The sequence below is a fragment of the Raphanus sativus genome, chromosome 9 (assembly GCF_000801105.2).
Source record: "Raphanus sativus cultivar WK10039 chromosome 9, ASM80110v3, whole genome shotgun sequence".
NCBI lineage: Eukaryota > Viridiplantae > Streptophyta > Magnoliopsida > Brassicales > Brassicaceae > Raphanus > Raphanus sativus.
The window spans coordinates 370,668-395,628 of NC_079519.1; the positions used below are offsets into that span (position 1 = coordinate 370,668).

General features: G+C 37.6%; 3 protein-coding genes and 1 long non-coding RNA gene across 18 annotated transcripts in view; 2 read left to right on the forward strand and 2 right to left on the reverse strand.

The window, feature by feature from the left end:
* The window catches only part of LOC108827435 (uncharacterized), a 4,048-nt gene extending 1,665 nt beyond the window's left edge, over nt 1–2,383 (reverse strand). For 4 of the 8 annotated variants that reach the window (XR_008938558.1, XR_008938559.1, XR_008938560.1 and 1 more), the window contains exons 1-2: nt 1,900–2,372; nt 1–56 (exon numbers count right to left, since the gene is read on the reverse strand). The exon at nt 1–56 is cut by the window's left edge and continues 7 nt beyond it. Coding sequence is in view for 3 of the 8 variants with exons in the window: in XM_056993996.1 (XP_056849976.1) it covers nt 1–39 (39 nt within the window). In the remaining 5 variants the exon portion in view is untranslated. Of the gene's footprint in view, nt 399–519; nt 1,568–1,899 lie in introns of those variants that run through there. The other 4 variants (XR_008938562.1, XR_008938561.1, XM_056993999.1 and 1 more) reach the window with 4 other exon arrangements.
* Nucleotides 2,384–16,181: 13,798 nt separating this feature from the next.
* Nucleotides 16,182–17,685, forward strand: LOC108836856 (uncharacterized). 3 transcript variants are annotated; one of them, XR_008938242.1, is made up of 4 exons: nt 16,182–16,595; nt 16,696–16,850; nt 17,038–17,125; nt 17,202–17,685. It is a non-coding gene; the product is annotated as an uncharacterized LOC108836856 (long non-coding RNA). The 3 variants fall into 3 exon arrangements; XR_001947213.2 differs by having other exon boundaries at nt 16,182–16,850; XR_001947214.2 differs by having other exon boundaries at nt 16,182–16,850; nt 17,041–17,125.
* A 2,543-nt stretch (nt 17,686–20,228) lies between these two features.
* LOC108828336 (glyoxylate/hydroxypyruvate reductase A HPR2) lies at nt 20,229–23,361 on the forward strand. Of its 6 annotated transcripts, none has more exons than XR_008938525.1 (5): nt 20,229–20,690; nt 20,900–21,478; nt 21,779–21,992; nt 22,086–22,371; nt 22,583–23,361. XR_008938525.1 is itself a non-coding variant. In XM_018601992.2 (2 exons), exons 1-2 carry the CDS (start codon nt 20,286–20,288, stop codon nt 21,386–21,388), a joined length of 894 nt encoding a protein of 297 aa, XP_018457494.1. In that variant the 5' UTR covers nt 20,229–20,285; the 3' UTR covers nt 21,389–21,580. The 6 variants fall into 6 exon arrangements, 1 of the variants encoding a protein (XP_018457494.1); XR_001945791.2 differs by having other exon boundaries at nt 21,833–21,992; XR_001945793.2 differs by having other exon boundaries at nt 21,900–21,992.
* Nucleotides 22,373–23,644, reverse strand: LOC108828335 (mitochondrial arginine transporter BAC2). The gene is made up of 2 exons (XM_018601991.2): nt 23,408–23,644; nt 22,373–23,236 (listed from the first exon to the last, which is right to left on the reverse strand). The coding sequence occupies exons 1-2, from the start codon at nt 23,642–23,644 to the stop codon at nt 22,535–22,537; spliced, it is 939 nt and encodes a 312-aa protein (XP_018457493.1). The 3' UTR covers nt 22,373–22,534.
* Nucleotides 23,645–24,961: the final 1,317 nt, after the last annotated feature.

Sequence of the window (24,961 nt, forward strand, 5' to 3'; positions counted from 1 at the left end):
CATCTTCACTAACCCATCTCCAGATATCATCTTCTCCATGTCCTCGTTGCTTGGCTCTTCATCAGTCGCAAAAAAAAAAAATCAGATCTTCTCTGTACTCAGCAAAGATCGTCTCCCTCAAACGATGAAACTCGCTCATCGTCTCTCTCAGTTTGGCCCTTACACCGTTAGTGGTTCCTACGATTCTCGGTCTCGATGGCGTCGATTAGATTAGGGTTTGGCAGCGTTGGCCTTGCGTGAGATGGAGACGATTTTGGACTCCATCCTCTCTCTCTCTCTCTCTCTCGATGAGTGATCTCTTCGATTAGGATTTGATGGTTTCGAAAGAGACCAGAGAATGTTTCTTGATGGAGATCGCCTTTCTCGACGTCGTGCTCTGACTCAACTTTTCGTCGTGTCTGTTCTCCGGGACCGGGTAGAAGAAGTGTTACAGAGAGACGAAAGCGAGTTCAACAATGGCGGAAAGTAAACAAACCCTAAGAATTATGAGAAAGAATAAGAAGACGGAGATATATTTACCCAGAGAATGCTTGATTCGCAATGAACGGCTCCTCTCTCAATCAATCAAAAGGGATTCTCTCTCTGGCGATTTCTCAAAGATCTGAATGAAGAAAAGATACAAATTTTGAAAGAGAACCAAGAGAAATTTTCAAGAATCCGATTTTCAGAAATCCCTTTTAATCGCAACAAAATTAGCTCTTGTTTGATTCTATGTAAAAACGGCGTCATTTCTTACTTATTTTAAATCAACAAAGCAATCAAAACGACACCGTTCCTTCCAAAGGTAAGGTAATACAAAGCGTTGACCTTTTATTGATAAGTTTCATTCTGTATACAAACAATTAAACAAGATGATGGATGAGTTGGGTCAGTAAATTAGAGGCCCAACATAACTGGGCCCTCTTCAGATGTATTCTCTTCCAAACGTGAGATTTGAAGAGAGAGCATTCAATGGCTGAAAGCTGTAAAGCAAGCAAGTGCACGGTGGTAAGTTTTGGTACATTCATTGCTTCATTCCTTCACGTCATGTGGCTTTCTTATCCTTCTATTAAATTTTCTTACCAAACTCGTTTGCTTAAGAGGTTCAGTTTTGGACAAGCTAAAGGAGAATGCATATATCATCCATCTCAATTCTTTTATAGTTTATTAGTAGCTGAATAACAGACAATAAGGGTCTCTAGAGTACTTGGCAATCAAGCTACATACAATGGCAAGTAGCTTGATCCGTTACAATAAACAAATTTGAATTAAAAAAAAAAAAAAAAGTAGAAAACAAGAGGAAGAGAAGACGTTGGTTTGTTCATCAATCTTCAATGGTAAGATTTGAGCACGGCGCCACAGAAATGACAGACGATGGCCTTCCAAGCTTTGCGGTAAAAGGGGACACCACAGAATCTAGTAGAGGTTTTCATGTCCGCCACCACTGCTCCTCCTCCGCATCTTGAGCATAAACCAGCGGCGGGCTTCCTCCCCCGGACTTGCTTCCTCTGGTCTACAAGGAAACAAAAGATGGCCATCCTATTCTTCTTCTTTTTATTTCCTCTCTCCACAGATATATAGATGAATACTATGTATGTTTGTGTGTTGAAAGGGGGGGAGGAAATAAAATAAAGGAACAGGGAACATTCAAAAGATTTCACAAAACCCATGTCAGCAATATTCTTGGTGGGGTGTAATCTGAAGCTTATAAGGACAAAAGGCTTATGATATGTAATCCTACTAAGCATCTCTAAACAAATCTTAGATTAAATCGAGACAAGAAAAAAAAAAGATGTCAAAAACAAATCACATGAATCACACCGAACAAATGAAACGAACAAGAAATGCAGAAAAAATGATGAGAAGTTCAGGGTGGAGTAGCCTAGCGAATCGAAGTTGTCTAAGAATCTGGTGAGGTACCTGGATGATGATGATGATGTTCATCTACTAAATAACTTTGGTTTTATGAGCTACAGAATCCCCCAGCCCTTTCTTGAACATCGCTTCATCCTCTTCTATAAGCTTCTACCATCCTTCATCAAAACAATTATTTTCATTCACACATGACAAAACAAAACAAAACAAAACAAAACAAAAGGCAATTAACCAAATTCTTGGAACAAGAGATAAGAGAACGCTCATAGAAGGTAGAGGAGCTGTAGATTCGAGAGTGGAATCTTCTGGGTCAGACTGAAGAATCCGACTTGCGGCTTCCCACCGGAAACCTTCGCCGCTGGAAACGGAAAAATAATTGCTACGTCTATATTTCTTCAGTTCTGGGCTTTCGGATCCTTTTTGACTGAGAATTAATAAGTTGGGTAATTCATAAAATTTCCCTCTATGTGTAATAATTCTGTAGAAAGGACCGCAGAATTTCCTTTACAAAAAATTTCGTGAGAAAACAGCGGGAAAAGTGAAAAAGTTTATGCGCCGAGAATAGGAGACTCGTAAAACTTTGGGCTTTACTATCAGATATTGTCGTACTAAATAATTATATCAAAGTCGGGCCCAATACTGCACCCTTTGGAAAGGAAACGACGCATCGTTCAAAATTTTGGACAAGTAATACACAGCGTTTTAGGTAGATTAAAACGGCACGAGTGGTACATCGAAGTCGTTTCTACAAACATCAATTAATCTAGGGTTTATTTGTAGAATAGCCATAAAAAAAAAATTAGATTTCTAGAGAGGGGGGAAGAGAGAGATAGGAACATAAGAGAGGAAAGAGAGTGTGTTTTTAGATACTTAGCAAATTTTGTTTTTTTTTCATGGCCATATGATCCAATTTCCCATTAATCTATCATTTACTATTCTTTGCTGACTTTGCTTTTCTAACCAAAAAAAAATCTGCAGAATGGAAAAATTACATTGCAACCAAAAAATCAACAGGCGGTTTTCGTAGGTAATAACTGCTATATTCTTTCTTTGCGGACAGAATGGCAATTGCTTTAATTTGTTTTTTTTAAGATCAAAATACTAATTTCATAAAATTTCAACATCAAGCTCCATCTACGAAGAGAATATCCTCTAATACAAGAACAGCCTTTACCACAGCGTTTGTTTCTAAATTCTTTAAACGAGATATAAAACAAAAGAAATAGTCTTAAAGACTTTACTAAAGTAATATATATCACCCAAAATCCCAAAGAGTAGTGGTCTAGATTCTTTTGCCTTCATCAGCTAGATAAGGACTTGTGAATCTAAAAATACAGTCAGAGATCAAATGTTTGACGATCCAGCCGCCATGACTACAGAACAAACAGCAAGGCCTTCTCCCATAAGTGTTGAAGAGATAACACACCGGAGACCCGGATAAGAGGTAAAGGTGGTTGGATTGTTTCGCTGAAAATGCCTCCAATGCTGCAGGAGTTAGTGGTGGGATTCCAGACGGCATCCATGTGACAGGTTGGGCCGGTGAGAAAGTCTCCCTTATTTCCATTGTTGCAGTTGTGAGCTTAGTGTTTGGGCGTGGAGGAGATCTTTGCTTCGTGAAGTTGTGCTTATTTCCATTCATTTGCATCTTTGATAGCTTTGTGAATAACTTCTAAACCTGTAAATGAATGAGCATCCAAATATAACTTATTCATGACCTTCCACAAATTTCATAATATCTAAGGCCGAAGAGGTACATATACTCCCACCGATGGGAGAGGAGTCATTCTCTCAGAACACATCAGGAGACATGTGAGAGAAAGGGAGTATTGAGATCGGGTTTCAACTGAAGGGGCGCTAGGCTCCACACCTCAGTGGACAGGTCACAAAAAAGTGGAGATCACCCTTTGTTTTGCCACAACGACGACAGCCAAAAGGGGTGAAGCCTCATGTGATAAATTAGTATTAACACGGGTGGCCTTCTTGATAACTTTCCAAAGGAAGTCTTTGAGTTTTGGTGATGTTTTCGCGTTCCAAATATGCTTGATCCAGTTCAGTCCCATGGAAGAAGTGGATCAGCTCCGCCATTATTCCCTAAGCAAACCGTCCCATAGCCAGACTTTGTTGTGTAGATCCATGAGTCATTGAGAAGCCACACAAGAGGAGTCTCGCATCGGTGAAGAACTTGTGACAATTCTTTGGATTGTTTCCATATACTGAGGTAAGTGGCATTAAATTTTCTCGATATGCCTGGTGTTCGTAAGGGGGTATAGAAGGTCGGAGACTTTTAAGAAATGTCCTCCCTCCGGTGCTGGTCCTATGGGCTTCAGTGATTGGTCGCAAGACTGCCAGGGATCACTCCACACACTCATATCTTTGCCATTACTTACAACCCATCCAAGTCCATGTTTCAGTACATCTCTACCCACCAAGAGGCTCCACTACCCGAGTAAAGATGAAGCTGGAGCATAACAATCCATGAAAGAGGAGTTCTTAGCGTATTTGCCTTGGAGAACTTGGGCAAGTAAATACTTCGGGTTTTGCAGTTTGCCACCCCATTTTAGCTAATTGTGCATCATTGAAGCTTTCAATGCATTTGAATCTCCTATTCCCTCCCATACTTTCGCTTAGTGAGGTTTGACCAAGCAACCCAACACATTTTCCTTTTCTCAAAGTTTACATCCCACCAAAAATGGGTTAAGAGGGACTAGATTTTGTTTACATAAGGAGGCATGTAACTTAAAGCATGACATGGCGTAGTTAGGTATAGCTGCTAGTATAGCTTTGAGGAGAACGTGCTTCCCTGCACCAGATAAGAAGAAAGAGGTCCAGCTATAGATCCTATGTTTTATCTGTTCCAATCTTGAGACAAAGATGTCTCGTTTCTTTCTCCCAAAGAGCTCCGGTAATCCAAGATATTTTTCTATACTTCCCTCTGCTTCAATATCGAGCAAAACTTTAACTCGTAGCTTTGCTACCGGTGGTGTGCGGGTGGAGAAAGATATCGCCAAATTTGGACATACTCATTCATTGCCCCGAGACAGCTCTGTATTGCCGGAGAATGTCCTTAAGTGTTGTGACACTAGTAGCATTTGGTTTGCTGAAGAACATGGTGTCGTCTGCAAACATAAGGTGATTGATAACTGGACATCCCCGAGCACCAGGATCCTCGGAAAGATTCTTTTCGCCAGAGCATCATCGCATAACGCTGAGAGCACCTCCGTGCAAAGTATGAATAGTTACGTTGATAGTGGATCACCTTCTCGTATTCCACAAGGGGAGTAACGTGTCCTGGCGGGGATTCATTAGTCAGAAAGAAGTAAGAGACTGATTTAACGCATGTCATAACCCATGCAATCCATGTTGGGTGAAACCCAAGCTTGGAGAGTACATCTCGTAAGAAATTCCATTTGATCATATCGTAAGTTTTTCTCATATTTGTCTTCACTGCCATAGAGCAAAACTTTTTAGCTTCCAATGTCCTGAGATAATGACATTATTTGCTATCCCCCGGCCTGATATGGACATTATCTGCTATCACCCGGCCTGAAACAAAAGCTTAATGGGAGTTTGGGATGAGGTGGGAGAGTAGTGGTTTCAACCTCCTCGTTAGGATCTTCGCAAATGATGGTTTTGCAGAGAGTTATAGGACGTTAGTCCAAAACCTTTCGGGGTACGAGACCCTTTGGGATCAGTATGATATGGGTCTAGTTCTGTTGCGGGTGTAACACGCCAGTTTCGAAGAAGAGGAGGACATCTCTGGTGACATCTTCACCAATGATATGCCAATAAGCTTGATAGAATTTTGAGGAAAAGCTATCTGACCCGAGAGCCTTCCCACTGTGGATGGAGAACATCACTTCCTTAATTTCCTTCTCGCTTGACATTCTCGTAAGCTCTGTGTCCATTTCCACGGTGACCTTGCATGGGAGGATTCGATCAACAGGAGTGAGGTCGTTGTCGTTACACCCAGTGAAAATTTATGCAAATAGCTAGCGATGACCAAGGTTATAGCTGCATCTTCAAAGACCTTTGTGCCCTAATCATATTCAATAACAGCAAATGAATTTTGCATCCTTCTTGTTCTAGTTGATGCGTGGAATAAGCATGTGTTCCTATCTCTGCTTGTGAGCCACTAAATCCTGCTCGGTTGGTGCCAGTATTGATCTTCTTACATGTTGGCTGCACTTAATGAAACTTCATATACCGCATAAATTATTAGACTAACCACTATGAAATCTTTATTTTCTAGATAAACAAAGACAATAAAGATTCCATACAGCTTTGGCCATCATGCTATGTGAGTGCAGGATCCAACTATTCATTAAAACAAAAAATTTATTTTTTCATTTTTTTTTCAAATTTTGTGGGTTAACCATTAGAAAATATAGAGTTTTTGAAATTTATACTCTTTAAAGTTGTTTAAAATTTTCTAAATACATTCTATATTTGTATTAATGTATACTAAACTCGTTTTAATGGTACATGGACATTATTCTATTTTTAACAATTGTTGTACTAAAACTTTATATATTGCTTAAATTAATGCAGTAACCACGATGAAATCTCAATTCTTTAGAGAAACATAGATAATAAATGTTTCAAACATCGTTAACCGTTATCATATGTCAGTTTAAGATGCATCCTATGAATTAAAACAATGTTGTCATATTTTTGAATTTTTCTCAAAATGTGTGGATTAACCCCTACAAAAATATTGAGTTTTGGTTAAATTATCTATGTGTTGAAGCTTATACTCGATGGTGTTGTTTAAAAATATCAAACCACTTTATTAAAGTATATAAACTCTCTTTCATGGTACACGAGTATCGTTCTAATTTATTAAAAATTTTAAGTTAGTAAAACTTCATATTTTGCCTAATATGTGAACCCACCACTATAAAATTTCTATTCTTAAAAAACGGACACAACCAAATATTTCAAACCTCTATAACCATAATCATGTGTCAGTATAGGATGAAATTATGCATTTAGACAAGACTGAAATATTTTGACCTTTTTCTTAAAATTTGTGGGTTCCTATGAAAGTATTGAGTTTTTCGTTAAATACTCAATATACTGAAGTTTGTACTCTTTAAAGTTGTTTAAAATTTTCTAACTACATTCTAAAATTTTACTAATTTATCATAAACTATCTTCCATGGTACACGGGCATCGTTCTAATTTTTAACAGTTATTTTATTAAACTATATATATTGCTTAAATTAGTGAACTAACAACTATAAAATCTCTATTATTTAGAGAAAATGAGACAATAAAGACTTCAAACCTCTTTAAACATTATACCATGTCAGCGTACGATGCATCTAACTACGATGCATCTATGCATTAAAACAATATTGTCATATTTTGAATTTTCTCAAAAATATTATGCCAGTGTACGATGTCATCTTTCATGGTACATGGTCATCGTTTTAATTTGTTAACAATTTGTTTGATAAAACTTAATATACTGCTTAAATTATTGGATTAACCACTATGAAATCTCTACTCTTTAGAGAAACGAAAAAAACAAAGATTTCAAACCTCCTTAACCATTATCTTATGTTAGTTTATGATGCAAATATGCATTAAACATATTGCATATTTTTATTTTTTCCTCAAAATATGTGGGTTAACCCTAACGAAAATATTGAGTTTTTGAATAAATGCTCTATATTTTTAAGATTATACCCATTAGTGTTGTTTAAAATTTTCTTATTACTTTATACATTTTTATTAATGTGTGATAAACTTTCTTTCATGGTACAAAGACATCGTTCTAATTTTTTAACAATTAAGTTAGTAGAACTTAGTATGATGCATAAATCATTGGAATTACCACTATGAAATCTTTATTTTTGAGAGAAACGAATACAAAAAGGTTTTAAACCTCTGTGACCACAATCCAATGTCAATACAGGATGCAACTATGCTTTTAAATAAGGTTTTTTATTTATTGATTTTTTCAAAAATTTTGGGTTAACCCTTACGAAAATATATTTTTTGTTAATTTCTCTATATACTGAAGTTTATATTCATTAAAGTTGTTTAAAATTCTCTAACCGCATTATAAATTTGTATTAATCTATTATACACTTTATTCAATGATACATGAGTATCGTTATAATTTTTTTAACAATTATTTTAATAAAACTTTATATGTTGCTTAAATTAAGAACTAACTTCTATGAAATCTCTATTATTTAGATAAATGAATATATTAAAGGCTACAAACATCTTTGAACATTACCTTATGCCAGTGGACTAACCAATCTATTACTATAAAAAAGAGTTGTTTCTCTCATGTCACAAATTCGGTTGCTGAGCGTTTGACACGTGGCACGTTAAATGAAATGCAGTGCTGTGGACTTCGACTTTCATCGTCTCTTCCAATTGGGCTTCGCGTTGCTCTCCGGTTTTGACACTACAAGAAAACACGCAGATTCTGAGGGAAATACCGAGGGAAAATGAGTTCCTCGGAAATTTTTGACAAAATATCGAGGAAATACCGAGGAAACCAAGAAATGGGGTTTCCTCGAAATTTCCTCACTATTTTTTGAGGAAATTTCGAGGAAGACCAAATTCCTCTGTATTTTTCGAGGGGATACCGAGGAAACCAGGATCGTCGGAAAAAATCGACGGATATTTCTAATATTTCGACGACATCTTGTAGCCGTTAGAGAGCCGTTGGGAGAGCCGTTGGGGGATTTAAACAATTTCGAGGAAATTTCGAGGAAATGCCTGTTTCCCTCGAAATTTCCTCAGTATGCCGGGAGGATTTCATCTATAAATACAGCCACCCCTCTTCCTCTTCATTCACTCCATTTCTTTTCTTCTTCTCTCCTAGTCTCACGAATTTGATTCCAAAAAAACATGTCTTCTTCAAATTATTTTCGTTCTTGGATGGATCGACCTCATTTGGATCCGGACACGAGATTGCTTACGGAAGAATACAATCAAGGTATAATCGAGTTCATGAGGGTAGCTCGCAAACAACAGGAAGCAGAAACAGGTAAGTTAAGATGTCCTTGCTCTAATTGTAAAAATAGAAAAGTTATTAAAGAGTGGGATGTTTGGACTCATCTATTATTGAGTGGGTTTACACGAAGTTACAAAATTTGGTATCATCATGGGGAAACTGATTATGAACTTGGTAGTACTAGCGAACCTCAGCCGGCGGTTAGATTAGAAGAACCAATTAGGGCGGATGTAGATTATGGTGTAGGTACTGAGCAGATGATAAATGATCATTTTAGAGGGGAAGATTTACCCAATGCAGAAGCTAGGAGATTTTATGAAATGTTGGATGCTGGAAAGCAACCATTGTACGAAGGTTGCAGAGATGGTCATTCAGCTTTATCATCTGCTATGAGACTGATGGGCATTAAAACAGATTATAACTTGGCTGAAGACTGTGTGGATGCGATAGCTAATTTTGTTAAAGGTATTCTACCTGAGGATAATGTAGCTCCAGGTTCATACTACGAGGTTCAAAAACTCGTAGCTGGGGTTGGTTTATCTTATCAGGTAATAGATGTATGCAGCGATAACTGCATGATTTATTGGAGGGCGGATGATCAGCGGACTACATGCAAATTTTGTGGGAAGCCTCGTTATAAAGATACGAGTGGAAGAGTTCCAGTGCCATATAAAAGGATGTGGTATTTGCCTTTGACGGAAAGGTTGCAGAGGTTGTATCTTTCAGAACGCACAGCGTAACGAATGAGATGGCATGCGGAGCACTCAACAGATGGTGAGATTAGACATCCTTTAGATGCAAAAGCGTGGAAACATTTCCAATCAAAGTATCCCGACTTTGCGTATGAGAGAAGAAATGTCTACCTTGGATTATGTACTGATGGTTTCAGCCCGTATGGGAAGAGTGGAAGACAATATTCTCTATGGCCAGTCATTGTTACACCATACAACTTACCCCCAAACTTGTGCTTGCGACGAGAGTTTTTGTTTCTCTCCATTCTCGTTCCCGGACCAGAGCATCCTAAGAGATCACTTGATGTGTTTCTTCAGCCACTAATATATGAGTTGCAACAACTATGGGCTCAAGGTGCTGAAACATACGATATTTCGTGTAAAGAAAACTTTCAAATGCGGGCAGTACTAATGTGGACAATAAGTGATTTTCCAGCATATGGTATGTTATCTGGATGGACAACGCATGGAAGGCTATCATGTCCATATTGTCAAGATAACACTGATGCTTTCCAACTAAAACACGGAAGGAAAACGTGTTGGTTTGACTGTCACAGGAGATTCCTACCACCTGATCATCCATATCGTAGGAGTAGGAATTTGTTTACTAAGAACAAGAAGGTGTTTGACAGTCCACCTGTGGAAATTAGTGGGAAAGGTTTGAAGACACAACTAAGAGATTTTTTTTGCAGAAAGGACGCCAGACATCGGTGGACATGCGCGTTTTCCGGTAGATGCTGTTGGAAACCTACATAACTGGCACAAAAAAGTATATTCTGGGATCTGTCATACTGGGAGGATCATTTGCTAAGGCATAATTTAGATGTCATGCATATTGAGAAGAATTTTTTTGACAATCTCATGAACACGATCCTTAACGTTCAAGGTAAAACAAAGGATAACTTGAAGTCAAGACTGGATTTAGTCGATATATGTGCTCGTTCAGAACTTCATGTTGATGAGAATGGTAGGGCTCCTTTTCCCATATACCGACTTGATGCAGAAGGAAAAGATGCGTTCTTTGATTGGATTTCAAACGATGTGGAGTTTCCAGACGGTTACGCATCTAATTTGCGTAACTGTATCGACAGAAAGGAAGGAAAGTTTATTGGCTTAAAAAGTCACGATTGTCATGTGTTGGTGCAGCGCTTACTTCCGTTTGCTTTCAAGGAACTATTACCACGAAATGTTTATGAAGCAATTGCAGGGATAAGTGCTTTCTTCCGCGATTTATGCGCCAGATCAGTGACTCTTGAAGGTATTGAAAATCTGAAGACTAACATAGCCGTGATTCAGTGCAACCTTGAGAAGATATTTCCTCCCTCATTTTTTGATGTTATGGAGCATCTTGTTATTCACTTGGCAAGGGAATTGGAACTTGGTGGTCCTGTGCAGTATAGATGGATGTGTCTGTATGAGCGGTATATGTTCCATTTGAAGAAAATGGTGAAAAATCTAAGTAGGGTGGAAGGTTCTATAGTCGCACAGATGATCAATGAAGAAATTTCAAACTTTGCTGAATACTACTTTCCAGCAGAAGTTCAGACCAAAAACAGAAGACCTGCTCGGCATGATGATAGAGGCGAACGGGCAACATACCATGTTACGGTTCCTGACATTTTCACAGATGTTGGACGACTTAGCGGAAAATCAAAGGACCGTCGACTTACTGAGCAGGAGCGCAGTCATTTGCAAACATATTTTCTCACCAACTGCGAAGATGTTCTTCAATATGAGAGGTAAGTTTATTATCTTACAAAATTTTATTTTAACAAATTAACATTTATATCTTAATTAATTACATTTTTGTCCATCACAGGATTTTCATGGCAGAAAAGCGGTTCGAATATAGATACGCTACAGAGGCAGAACTAGAAGAAATGAAGCAAAGAGAATTTGCTGGATGGATGTTTACTTATGTGAGTGCCTTAAACAAATTAAAAAATCATTTATCACATATTTATACTCATATATATGTGCTATTAATAGGTGTTTGCTGGTTTGGCCAGAGGTGAAACATTTGACGATTGGATACGCGAGATGGTGGTTGGACCAAACTATGTTGTGAAGTCATATCCGAGATTTTGTACTCGAGGATATGCATTCGAAAACTAAAAAGACGAAACGTTCGCATACGACCTATGATGCTGGCGTTTGTTCTGCATCGGGAGATGATGTATACTACGGACACATACATGAGATTTTGGAAATCAAGTATTTGGACTTGCTTGGATTGCGCTGTACTGTTTTCTATTGTGATTGGTACGACATCACTCCAGATCGAGGTGTGAGAACAGATGCATTTGGAGTTACATCAGTTAATTCGAGACGAATGCTGCAATATTATGATCCTTTCATTCTTGCTTCTCAGGCCGATCAAGTAAGTAAATGTTAATTATTCAGAATGATTGGTCATCATGTGTAATAATTTAAACTTGTACTAAAAATTTTAAAATGTTACAGGTTTGTAATATCAAGTACCCCCGGATAAGGAACAGAGATGATCCATGGGTTACTGTTACCAGACTCAACCCGAGAGGCCGAGTTCAGGGGAGTTCTGAGCTGGAAGACCCACTACAACCAATCACATCCAGTAACTTAAGTGCAGCAGAAGATGTAGCAGGAGTTGGCCTTGTAGTAGATTTCACCGACTTCGCAGAGGAAGCCGTCGTTCACGCACAGGATGAACCAGTTATTGGAGAGTTTCACCAAGATCCAGATTCAGATTCATCTGCTGATGATGAGTCGGAATCAGAGTAGTTTTTTTTTTTTTTTTTAATGTATTTCGAGGAAATTTCGAGGGAAGTTAGGGTTCGCTCGAAATTTTCTCGGAATGACCCTTAACGGTTTAGGGGTTTGAGTGAAAACACCATGTTCCTCGAAATTCCCTCGAAATATTTCGAGGAAATTTCGACGACCAAGATAATTTTAGGGGTTTGATTTAAAATACCTTGTTTCCTCGAATATTCCTCGAAATATTTCGAGGAAATTTCGAGGGTACATAAATTTTTTTTTTGCTTCCTCGAAATTCCCTCGAAATATGTCGAGGAAATATCGAGGACCTCGAAAATTTTTGGTTGTTCCTCGAAATTCCCTCACAATATTTCGAGGGAATTTCGAGGAACAGGGGGTTTTAAACCGAAAACAACGTTTTGCGGATTGAATAACACGTATATAACCTTCATTAAGTGTCTTAGCCAGATTATAAAGTCAAACTTTAGGGTTTTAACCCGAAAACAATGTTTTGCGGATTGAGACGAAAACCACACAACATAAGATAAATACTTATACATTTTAATAAACGTTAAAGGAAATACTTACAATAATTTTTGTAATTGTGTTATTTCATTGTTTATGATCATCTATACAAAGAAACCTCATTATTATGAATTACACTTGTATAAGAAATGACATAGGGGAAAAAAATCGATGTTTTCAAAACCCCAAACCCTCTTTCCTCGAAATTTCCTCACAATATTGTGAGGAAATTTCGAGGAATGTTTTCCTCAGACTGTTTTTCATTAACCAGGCAACCCTAGCCGCAAATAAGAGAATTTCGAGGAAATTTCGACGACCACATTAAAAATTGTGAGGAAATTTCGACGGAAGCTGTCCGTCGGACCCCTCATAAATTAGGTTTTCATTCTTTTCTTCCCTATTTCTCTCCTTCTCGATTTCTTCTCTTCCTCTCTCGCGGCTCCTCCTTCTCCTCTCCTCTCTCTTCCTCGCGGCTCCTCTCCTCCTCCTCTCCTCTCTTCTCTCTTCCTCCACGGATCTCCTCTCCTCTCCTCTTTTCCTCTCGGCCTCCTTCCTCTCCTCTCTTCCTCTCCTCTCTTCCCATGTAAGTAATTCATCTCTTCTCTTCCTCTCTTCATAGATCTCGAGATTTAGGTTGTTAGATAGAAAATTCTAGGATTGAATGGATAGTTTAGGATTTGCATGTTTGAATTGTTGTTTGGATTGTTGGTATATATTTTTTTTTTGATTTATTTTGTGTTTTTTATTTTTTAAAACGTTTTTTTTATTTTTTAAAACGTTTTTGATTTTTTAAAACGTTTTTTTCATTTTTTAAAACGTTTTTTTGATTTTTAAAACGTTTTTTGATTTTTAAAACTATTTTTATATATTAAAACTATTTTTTTATTTATTAAACTATTTTTAATATATTAAAACTATTTTTGTAATTATTAAACTATTTTTAATATATTAAAACTTTTTTTTGTAATTATTAAACCATTTTTAATATATTAAAACTTTTTTGTAATTATTAAACAATTTTTAAATATTAAAACTTTTTTTGTAATCATTTAATAATTTATTAAAATATTTAAACTATTTTTTATATATTTAAACATTTTTTTGTTATTATTAAACAATTTTAATATATTAACAAATTAAATAAATAATTGTATATATTAAATAAAATTTATTTATATAAAGGTCTCAAGAGGAACAGACCCGCTCTCGACAGCGTCGTGGTCGTGGTGGTTCGGGGAGCGGCTCCATTTCGGGTTCCGCATCGCCCTACAGCTCCTACCAGACATCTCCCTCTCCATTTCCCTCTCATTCTCCTCCCGCTCCCGGTGTGGCACCCACTCCTGCTCCTGCTCCTGCTCCTGCTCATCCGGCACTTCTGAGAGTTGCGGAGTTTGTTCGACAGCCGGGTCGTGACCATCTTCCATATCTCACTCAGTATCCACGCGGACGGGGTCAGACATGGTAATTAAACCTATTTTTTTTTCATTAAAATTTGATTCATTTTAAATAATTAATTCTTTTTATTAGGTTCGACCGATCCGGGAACGGGATCAGCGGATAGATCAACAGTATGATGTACTCGTCCCTCGAGAATGGACATCCGACTTTCACCGACTTCCCTCTCGAGAAGCAGCATATGTGGTTTCAAATGTTTGCGGTAAGTATTCTATTTTTTACTTATTTTTTAATCTTTAATATTAATTTTCTACTAATTGTGTTTTATTTTCAGCAACAATTCAACTGGAATGCCGATGATACGTTGTTTATCTATTACCACTTCGTCCATAAAGTTATGGACAACTATGGGAAGCAGATGCACTCGTGGAAGAAGAAGTGGGAAATAAACAAGGTTCGTTTTTATTTATGAAACAATTTTTTTAATTTTTTAAATTTTTTTTTATTTATTTAACAATTTTTTTTTAAAGGTTCCAAAGGGGATGGACCCGACGGTCTGGCGGGAGTTGGGTGTGCATTGGAGTAAGAACGAAGTGAGAGCAACTTCTTCCACTAACTCCACCAACCGCAAGAGCGACCGTAAGGGGAAGGGCATGTACGTCCATAACTTGGGTGCTCAATCTTTAGCCAGTCTGGGGGATCGCTTGGTAAGCTTGTCGGTTTTTATTATATTATTTAAGATTCTAATATTTTTTTGTGCATTTCTTTTAATTACTAATGTTTGTTTAATTTATGTTTTTTTCAAGGCGGAAGAAAATGAGGGGGAGCCGGTTGATCATCTCCGCCTAATAAAGACGGCGTATACCAACAAGAAGACCGGCGAGATTGATGATGGTGTTGTGAGGGATGTGGTCACCCTCATCGACAGTCAGATGGAACAGTAAGTGTCTCAGCTTCAAACCGAGGATGACGATTCGACGGGATCGACCGGCTTGCCTCGGGTTCGGATCAACCAAATCGTTGAAGCGGTAAGTTCATTTTTTAAAGTTCAATCCATTTTTTATATTATTTAAATTTGACACTTTCTTTTTCAGTCGGTTCCAAAGAAGAAGGACCGTTTGTTCGGTTTGGCTCGTCGGTCTCCCTCGGTTCCGTCTGCTTCTGCACCACCATCGTCCTATGTTGATCAAGAAGTCCTTCTGAGTCAGATGAGGGACAAGGATGCTCGCATATCTGCGTTGGAGTCCATGGTGGCGAGTCAAGAGGCGGGCTGGGAGGCACAAAGGAAGCTGAACAAGCAAATGATGGCGATGATGAGGAGCATGAACCCGAACGCCAACGTGGACTTCCCGACCATGCCAGACTCGGACTTCCAAACCCCGTAGTTTAATTTCTTTTAAAAACTCTAAATGTTTTCTTTTGTTTTGTATGACTTTGAATTTTAAATAATATGTTTTCAATTTAAATTTTAATTTTATATTTTCGAATTTAAATTTTAAAAATATTTTTTTTAAAAAAAATAATTTTCAATATATTCCGAGGGATAGCTTCCTCGAAAATTTTCGAGGAAAGCAGCCCTCGAAAATTTTCGAGGAAATTGTCCCTCGAAATATTTCGAGGAACAACGGTCCTCGAAATTTTCGAGGAAAGCTTCCCTCGAAATTTTCCGACGAAACTGTTTCCTCGAAAACTTTCGTAGGTGTTTTACCTCGGTATAATCCTCGGTATATACCGAGGGAACTGTTCCTCAATATATACCGAGGACCTCTTCGACGAAGTACAGTCCTCGAAATTTCCTCGGAATTGTGTTTCCTCGAAATTCCGTCACAAATTTTCGAGAACATTTCGAGGGAAAATGAAATTTCGAGGAGATTTTTTCGAGGGACATTTTCCTCGGTATTTCGTCGGAATACGTATTCCGACGAAATACCGAGGAAAATGTCCCTCAGTATCAGCGTGTTTTCTTGTAGTGTGAGACCCAGCGACCATACGACTACAGAGAAATCCTAATCGTGGTGAAGAAGGCATTTATGATTATCGTTTCTCTTCAAATTCGGTTGAAGGGACGATCCAGTTCCTGTAATGGTTTTTGTGGTGATTAATCGTCTTAAATCCTCTTAATTCGTGAACCCACCTCGAAGCTTTTGTTTGCGCGAGTTCTGGTATAAATATGTTACGATCTTTTCTCTGCGAATCGCGATCTCTACATCTCAATTCTACTCATCTCACTCACATACATCTCGATCCACACACATCGCGTTGGCTGATATGTTCGTTCTTCCACTGTCTTCCACTGTCGAGGTGCAACTGATCAGGATTTTAGATGTAAAAGCATCGTTTTTTTCTTATGAGTTTCAGTGATTTGGAGCAGGATATGGGTACTCTTCAAGTTCTCTCCATCTCCTTAGTTTCCCTTTTGTACATTTTCCAGTGAAGATTTGATTTTTTTTTCATGTAATCCCAAAAAGTTTATTGCAGTCTAATGGCTAACTCATCGGTTTATCTTGCGCTGGCCACTGTTCTTTCACTTGATGTGCGAGTTCTCAGATCTGGGAGGCGAGGAACATGAAAAGCTGTGGCGAGTTAATTGGGTGTGAACATGCTTCTTGATGTAAAGATTCTTCTTCCTTGAGGTAATGTTCTTCCTTTCTTTCAACTCATGATCATTATATTTTTAAACTATTCCAGTGTTTTTAACTTAAATTATCAAGCGATTGTGTTTATATCCTTATTGAACCTTGGTTGATTACCTTATCGCTTCTTCTTCTTCTTTGGTCACAGTCTTAGAGTTATAGATTGTTTTTTTTTGCTTCATTTTAGCAGAGAGCATGGTATCTAGATCACCATAGAACCTGAGTCATCACCACCACGTACTGGAGAAGGATCCGGTGAGAAGATTTGGACATCAGTAAGTCTCCTACTCTTAGGGCCATAGTGTTTGGGTCTCTTGATTTTTTTAGTTTCTTACTGTTTTTGCTTGATAGGACTGAACTTAGTGTGATGTTGGATGAAGATTTAGTAGACTACAATGGAAATAATATAAGGAGATGATGTAGCTTATGGTGGAATCTGTAAGGAAACAATCCCTGGAGCTGCATGAGAAAAAAGGATTATGATTTAAAACAGTCTTTGGAAGCACAATTAGTCTCAACGGCAAAGAAATGTGAAAAGCAAAAGAGAGAGCTTCAAGTTAGAAGGAACTTGAAGGAGAAGGAACTTGAAGAAAGAGAGGAAGAGCTTGAATGGAAGGAGGTTGAACGATCATAACTGGCTGAGAATAGAAAGAGATCCAAAGATGAATTTGAGCCTTCATTGCTGTCTGAGAAGGATAGAGAGATGACGATCCTACAAGAATAGACTCAATCAGTCAATTGTTTTTAGTTTTCTTTAGACCATAACAGAAGAAGTTGATAAAAAGGGAAAATACAGAAGAATATAATATTACAGAGATAAAAGTAAAACTGCTTATGAAATGTTTATAATAGACAAACATACTGCTCTCTTCTCTTTCCAAATGGTTTTCTAGATATTCTATCAACCCTGGAATAGTGCAACTCAAAGCTTATCTGAAAACAACAAAGGTTCATACCTATACGATTTAATCGTGACAACATTCACTCAATCTCCACCGTTTACATCATTGCAGGACATTTAGAGTTGTGGTTCGATGGAAATCTGAAACCAAGTATAACGAAATGAGGATATATGTTAAGACGTCCTACAATTGGTCCTGCTTTGTTTCTGTTGGAAACAAGTGCTGGTTCGTAATATAAGCAAAAGCTAATATACTACAAATCTCTGGTCCAAACAAAACTTATCCGTTTTCAAATGATAGTTAGTACCAGTCCCGTATTACATCAATATAATGATGCTATCTATTAATTTAATACAACTGATGTGTCAAAACGATGGTTTAAATCATATGGGTTATATTGCAGATATTACAATGAACATAGTATCAGTCGTGTAACACACATGGCTAATCACAATTAATCACCCCAAACCTTCCACAATTGTATAAATGTATCCAATTACCCAGTTCATCACAATCTTCACAACACAAACTCTTTCACAATGACTAAACATCTTAGAAATTCTCCCCGTAAGTCCGTAGTGTCCTCTCACCGTCTCCCACAATTTGTCTTCACACTTTTCGGTTTTCATGCTCTCTTATTTTTTATTATTATTTACTGCTATCATTGCATGAAATATTATTCTACTTTTTATAAGAAATGCAAGTTCACATTATTATCGAATCACTCAAATTGCATGTTAAAAAGACAATGGTTATAAAATGAGAAAGTGATTATTCTTACAATATCATCGAAGATAGACATGATGTTCCCAAAAAGCTTAGAATGTCAAAATGCATTTAACAATATTCTACACTACTAATATACAAAAACAAATATTATACACTACTCAGACAGTGACTGATTTAATAAATTTCTATATTAAATAGTTTAAATAAAAAATTAAAATTAAAATAAATATAAATTTAGTACCAAACATCTTCATCATCTACATCTACACGTATGATTTTTTTGTTATCAATTTAGCACAGACTCATATTGACTCAGTAAACTACACTGATAACTCTGCATCCATCATATGCTAAATCATTAAATATAAAATTTACATATTTTATATATATATATATAAATAATTTAGAAATATATAAATATAAATATATAAATATCTAATAAACAAAAAAGTAATGAAATACTATCAATTCAGTCAATATATAATATTTGAATATGTATAGTTAAATTACCATAAGAATTATATTTTATAAATTAGTCAATAACATTTGATAATATGGGTAACTTCGTTTTCATATATATATATATATATACATTCGATAATATGGGTAACATTTGAAAATATTAGTTATGTTGGTTTTACGATGACTGTCAAACGCCTACACTCATCAGCTACTACTCAGTTTTTACATTTTCCAGTTTCAATATTTTCTTATTTTGATTAGGTTTGTATTACTATCTTTTTCTCATTTAATATAATATTTTACTTTTAATAAGAAATGCAACTTTAAATAATCACCACTTCAACTCCAATAACATGTCGAAAGATTATGATTTAAACATAAAAATAAATATTTTTATAGCATACCCAAAAAATTACAGACAACTCAATCCTTCTAAACCCAAATATTAGGAGTCATAAATAACACACCAAATACGAAATCAAACTTTTTTTTGTTTAAAAAATGATATGAAGACTATTTGAAGCATTCACAGTATACCAATGCCACAATTCTTTAATAAAGAAACAACAATTAGAAACAAGCAAGAAGAGGTGTATTCAACTGAGAGTTTTAGGTAATTTGTATTAAAATGATAAATCCACTGTTATTCAAATATGAATTTTAAAAATTCATTTAAAATACACTGTTATTGAACTTGACATTTCGTAAAGTACTCTGAAATCCACTGTTATTGAAAATATTTTAAGCGGTGAGTTTTAAAGTTTTATGTGATTTTAGGATATTTAGATGGATTTTCTTAGTTAAAAAAAAATAAAAATCACATCTCATGATTTTAGGTGATATTCTGGAGTAGTTTAACAAAAATCACCTAAGTTTCTACAATTTATTAAAATCATCTAAAATTCCATTAAAAATTAAATCACATCAAATGTTAAATTGAATACACCCCCAAAAAATATTTTATCACATATAGTCCCTCCTTACCTAAAACTTTCTAAAATACAAAATATTATCATACACATTTCTTATAAATAGAAACCTAAAACATAATCCTTAAATTATATTATCTAAATAACAAACAAAGTGTATCACACTCGTAGGGCGGGCTCGATCTAGTATGAAATAAAATATGTTTTCTCTAGAGGGACGCGCAATCTTTTTCACAAGGTTGAGATGTTTCTTGCATGAGATTAAATGAAAATGGGCCATTTTTATTATGGGCCTACTTTTATCTTATGTAGCTATCACAGGAAGCCCATGACACATTATCGTGAAGCTTATACCCATCTACTCTACTCACTTGTTCGCGCTTGGAGCGTTTCCAGAAAGTAAACTAGAAAGTATGGAATCAATCGGAGTCCTTATGATGTGCCCTATGTCCTCCTACCTCGAGAACGAGCTTCAGAAGCGCTTCAACCTTGTTCGCTTTTGGAATTTCCCGGAGACTCATCGGAACTCAATCCGCGCCGTGGTTGGAAACGCTTCTACAGGCGCTGACGCTGAGCTCATCGATGATCTCCCCAAGCTTGAGATTATCTCCAGCTTCAGCGTGGGCATCGATAAGATCGATTTGGGGAAATGCAAGGAAAAAGGGATCCGAGTCACCAACACTCCGGACGTTCTCACTGAAGACGTGGCAGATCTCGCGATTGGCCTTATACTTGCTCTCCTCCGACGCTTATGTGAGTGCGATAGCTATGTGAGGAGCGGTAAATGGAAGTATGGCGGTTTTCAACTCACTACTAAGGTGAGGTCTCTCTACTCTTCAGAGCACTACTACTTATACCACGCTCGCAATCGCATGACCTGATGACTATTACACTTTTATTATTTTTTTGTGATTGGATTGACACAGTTGCTTGATTGAACAATTAGAAAAGTATCACAGTCGCATATGTGATCTATGTCTGCTCTAGTTTCACTCAACATTATTTCTTTTTTCTCTTGTTGATTCAGTTTAGCGGAAAATCAGTGGGCATCCTCGGTCTAGGTAGAATTGGGACTGCCATCGCCAAGAGAGCTGACGCCTTTAGCTGCCCAGTCAGTTACCACTCTAGAAGAGCCAAGCCTGATTTAGGCTACAAGTATTATCCAACGGTGCTTGAGCTTGCTGAAAACTCTGACATCTTCGTGGTAGCATGCCCATTGACTGACCAGACCAGAGGCATTGTCAATCGGCAGGTCATGGATGCATTAGGAGCAAAGGGTGTTGATGAGCAAGAGCTAGTAAAAGCTCTAACAGAAGGCCGCCTAGGTGGGGCTGCGCTGGACGTGTTTGAGCAGGAGCCACACGTACCCGAGGAGCTCTTTCAACTTGAAAATGTGGTTTTGCTTCCTCACGTTGGGAGTAGCACTGTAGAGACAGAGAATGCCATGGCAGATCTTGTGGTGAGTAACTTGGAAGCGCACTTCGCTGGGAAATCACTTCTGACTCCGGTGGTCTGAGTAAAGGGCTCCTTCTATTATCTATGTCGATACACTAATGATGGAAAGTCTCAATTTCTCTTCCAAACAAGTCGAATTGTCGTATATAAGGTATGTATTTTAAAACAAAAAGACACTACTACTCTCTGTTTCAAGTGTTTTTATCTTTCTTTTTTGCCAAAGTATTGGAGTAGTTTACACGTGTGAGGTTTATGACAATATGCTAAAATCCCATCCCAAAAACGTTTTACCTAACAAACTACTCATAGACACGAGAGTAAAATGTAGCAATATCTGTGTAGATTGATGTCGTTAAGTACCGACTCCACCTTTAACATGTTAGAGAAACAAACCTTTTTTTTCTTTTCCTTTGAGCAAACGAAACAAACTTTTGTTAAGGAACCAATACAGGAAAGGAAGGGTTTGGTTATTTTAATAAAGAGAAGTCCAACTTTGATGTGATAGGCCCATTGTCCTTGGAGATACCTAATCGGCAAAACCTTGCCTGACTGTTGTTCATGATCCTTACTAGAGTGGATATGTTCAAGCAGGGTTTGGCATATAAAAAAGAGTTGCAAAGAATACTGTGAGAACCTGTGTATGAAAGCAGTAAACCAATCAATTGGTGAGTCTTGTGGTTCCAGTTATCTGTGAAGTGTTTTAATTGTTGATGATTGGACTGAGACAACAGATGTTGCATCCCTGCTTTTGTTTTCAGGTAGAGAGCAATAAGCCAGGCAAAGGACTATGTAGCTGTTTTACTGGCAGATGCTTGATACTCCAATGATCAGTGTAAAATAAGAACATCTCATTCTTATCCATCCAGCTCGTTTTAGTCCACTAAAGGCTACGGAGCCGTTCACAGACTGTTGTGCCAATTCTTTAAACATTAAAACTCCTTCCTAAAGTGACCAAGTCAGCACTAGTGGCCGTGTCTAGGAGAGCGAGTAACCTATGAGAACATTTTGGAGGAAGTCCATGGCACTCTAATTTTAGCAAACAAGGTAAAAGATAAAACAGAGAGCAAAAGAATTTTCATTCCATCTGCTTTCTTTGTGTTTGGGATCGGTTTTCCAAAGTTCTTGGTGCTCAGCTATTTATCACAGACGAAGTTTCTGCCTGATTCATAAAGCGAGTCAGATATGTTAACAATCTTATTAACTATAGTCACTCTTTATGAATCTTCAAGGCGTCTTGTTTTGGCTTTTTACTCAGATCTCCGTTGGCAACATCAGCGGACGTCAGTTGAGGGAATAAACACCTCAAGGCAACTTCATAAGCAGCAAAAATGGCACCGTTGACAACAAAGGCCCTGGCAACTGCAGTCCCGAGGCCACGCCAGAGAACCCCATAGCCTTCCTGTGCGATGCTCTTACGAAAACAATCGGTAATGCCATCGTAAGAACCATGATTTCCTTGTTGAAGCCTGGTCTTGACGACATCAAGAGGATAGCAAACGACCCAGCTGGAGACACCAGCCAGGCCACCTGCGACCAGCATGGTGCGGAGGGTTTCTTCTCCACTCTTCCTGCAGCCGGGATGAAGCCTTTCTCGTACGTACTCGTAAGTCCAGAAATAGAGGCCGTGAGCAGGAGCATCTCTGAGAACAGTTATGGTAAGGCCTTTGTAAATCCCTTTGAGACCTTCTCTCCTAAGGATGGTCTTAGCCAAGCAGATGGGGCCGCTGTTGCTCTGCTGCAGCTGAAGACGAATCTTGATGAGCTCAACGGGGCTAAGCAAGAGGCTCTGAACAGCGCCAGTGCCAACCCCACCAAGAGCAACGCCTCTGTAGGAAGGAGGCTCTTCTAGGGGAAGAGAGGAATCAAAGGAGCGAGAGAGTATGGCATATATCTGGAATACCATAGCATTCTGTGACATGATCACAAGAAGAAGAAGATGAAGATGAGTAAATCACATGTGCGCAAGAGAATATGCGAGTGGAATCTAATGTTTTTTTAAAAAGAAAAAAAAAAGGTAATGATGGATGGGATATTCATGATAAAAGTTAAAAAGAAAGGTGAATCTATAAGAAAGAAGAACCTGAAAGGTGACGGAGGCCAAGGGTGCAGCCATACCTCTGTAGAGTGAGGCGGGACCCTCGACGGCAAGCATCCGGCGGAGAATGGTAAAGGCAGATCCGGATTTGGAGCTCTGTTGCTGACGAATTCTCAGCGTGTCCAAGGGATAGCCGGAAATAATACCGGCAACGCCTCCAAATCCACCGGCTACGAACTCCCTTCCCCAGCTGCTCGCCATAAACTCCGGCCAGAAATCCATCTCGACCTGAAAGCTCTAGTCCCGAGGGATTTTATTGTGTGAGTTAGAAAGCGGATTGGGATTTTGTCCCTTTTTTGGCGATGAGAAACGTGAAACAAAAGCTCTCTCCACTTTCAGTCGAACAAGGAAGATACAGATTTAGATTGATAGGAGAGGGCACCGTCCTTTTCGTATGATCTCACCCAACCCTCTCCCGCCACCTTTACATCTCTCTTCCTGCCAAAAACTTCTTTCCTCTTAGTTTATTATTTTCTTTATTTCTCACGTTCAGCTATTTATTAATTAACAACAAAAAGGAAAAATAATTATACTTTGATGATAAGCTAAAACAATCATGTATATAATTAATTACTGAAACTAAATCCACCCAAAGTCACACTCCACTTCTTTTATGAGTTGTCCAGTGGCGGAAGAATCAGACAAATATGTTTTATGGAGATTCAAAATAAACTTAAAAGGAACAAGTGCCACGCTATCATCTACCATCACATCGTTATCTTCTTTGTAAATAAATAACGGCAACAAAGAAGAAGAAACGTGGAGTAGACAAACATCTGTTTCTCTCTTTTGTTTTTTTTTTCTTCATTTACGTAGGGACACAATAATAAGAAAGCGAAAGTAGTCGAATAGAGAGAGATGTCTTGATGGCTAGAAACTCTTTTAACCTTTTAGACTAGAAACTACAAACAAGCAGAGCTAAAGCACAAGTGTCCTCGGAACTTCTCAGCTTTCCTTCTGACAATACTACACTGATCTATCTTTCAATTAGAATTTTGTATAATGACTAGAGAAACATTGATTCTGCGTGTGTATTCTGAAATGCGGAGAGATGGATTCTGGAACAACAAAACACGAATATTATGTATATATATATATAATGCATTTTGAGATTTGGCTATATAAAGTATTCAGAACTCAAATCCAGAACAAGAAATAACACTTGAACTAACACACATGATAATAATTTTTTTACTAGCTTTGGCTCCTTCAACGGCTTCGCCTTTCTTCCCCAAGTAATTGATACCCACCGAAAAAACGACGGCCAAATCACCCAAATCATTGATCCATCCCTAAATCTAAACAGGCCACCTACCTTGCGTTGACGACGTGCTTCTGTCTTAGACTCGTAGCCTAGGGCGATCAAATGAGATTAGCCATTTTATGGGCCCAATCGCAATTGGGATCCAAAATGTTTGTTTCTTTTGGTTCAAGAAAAGAAAAAAGAGATCACATGTTATTATTTCTATAATTGAATGTGTCCATAATCGTTGGTTTTTAGTAACACATACTCCTCCTCTAAAGTAACTCAACAAAATA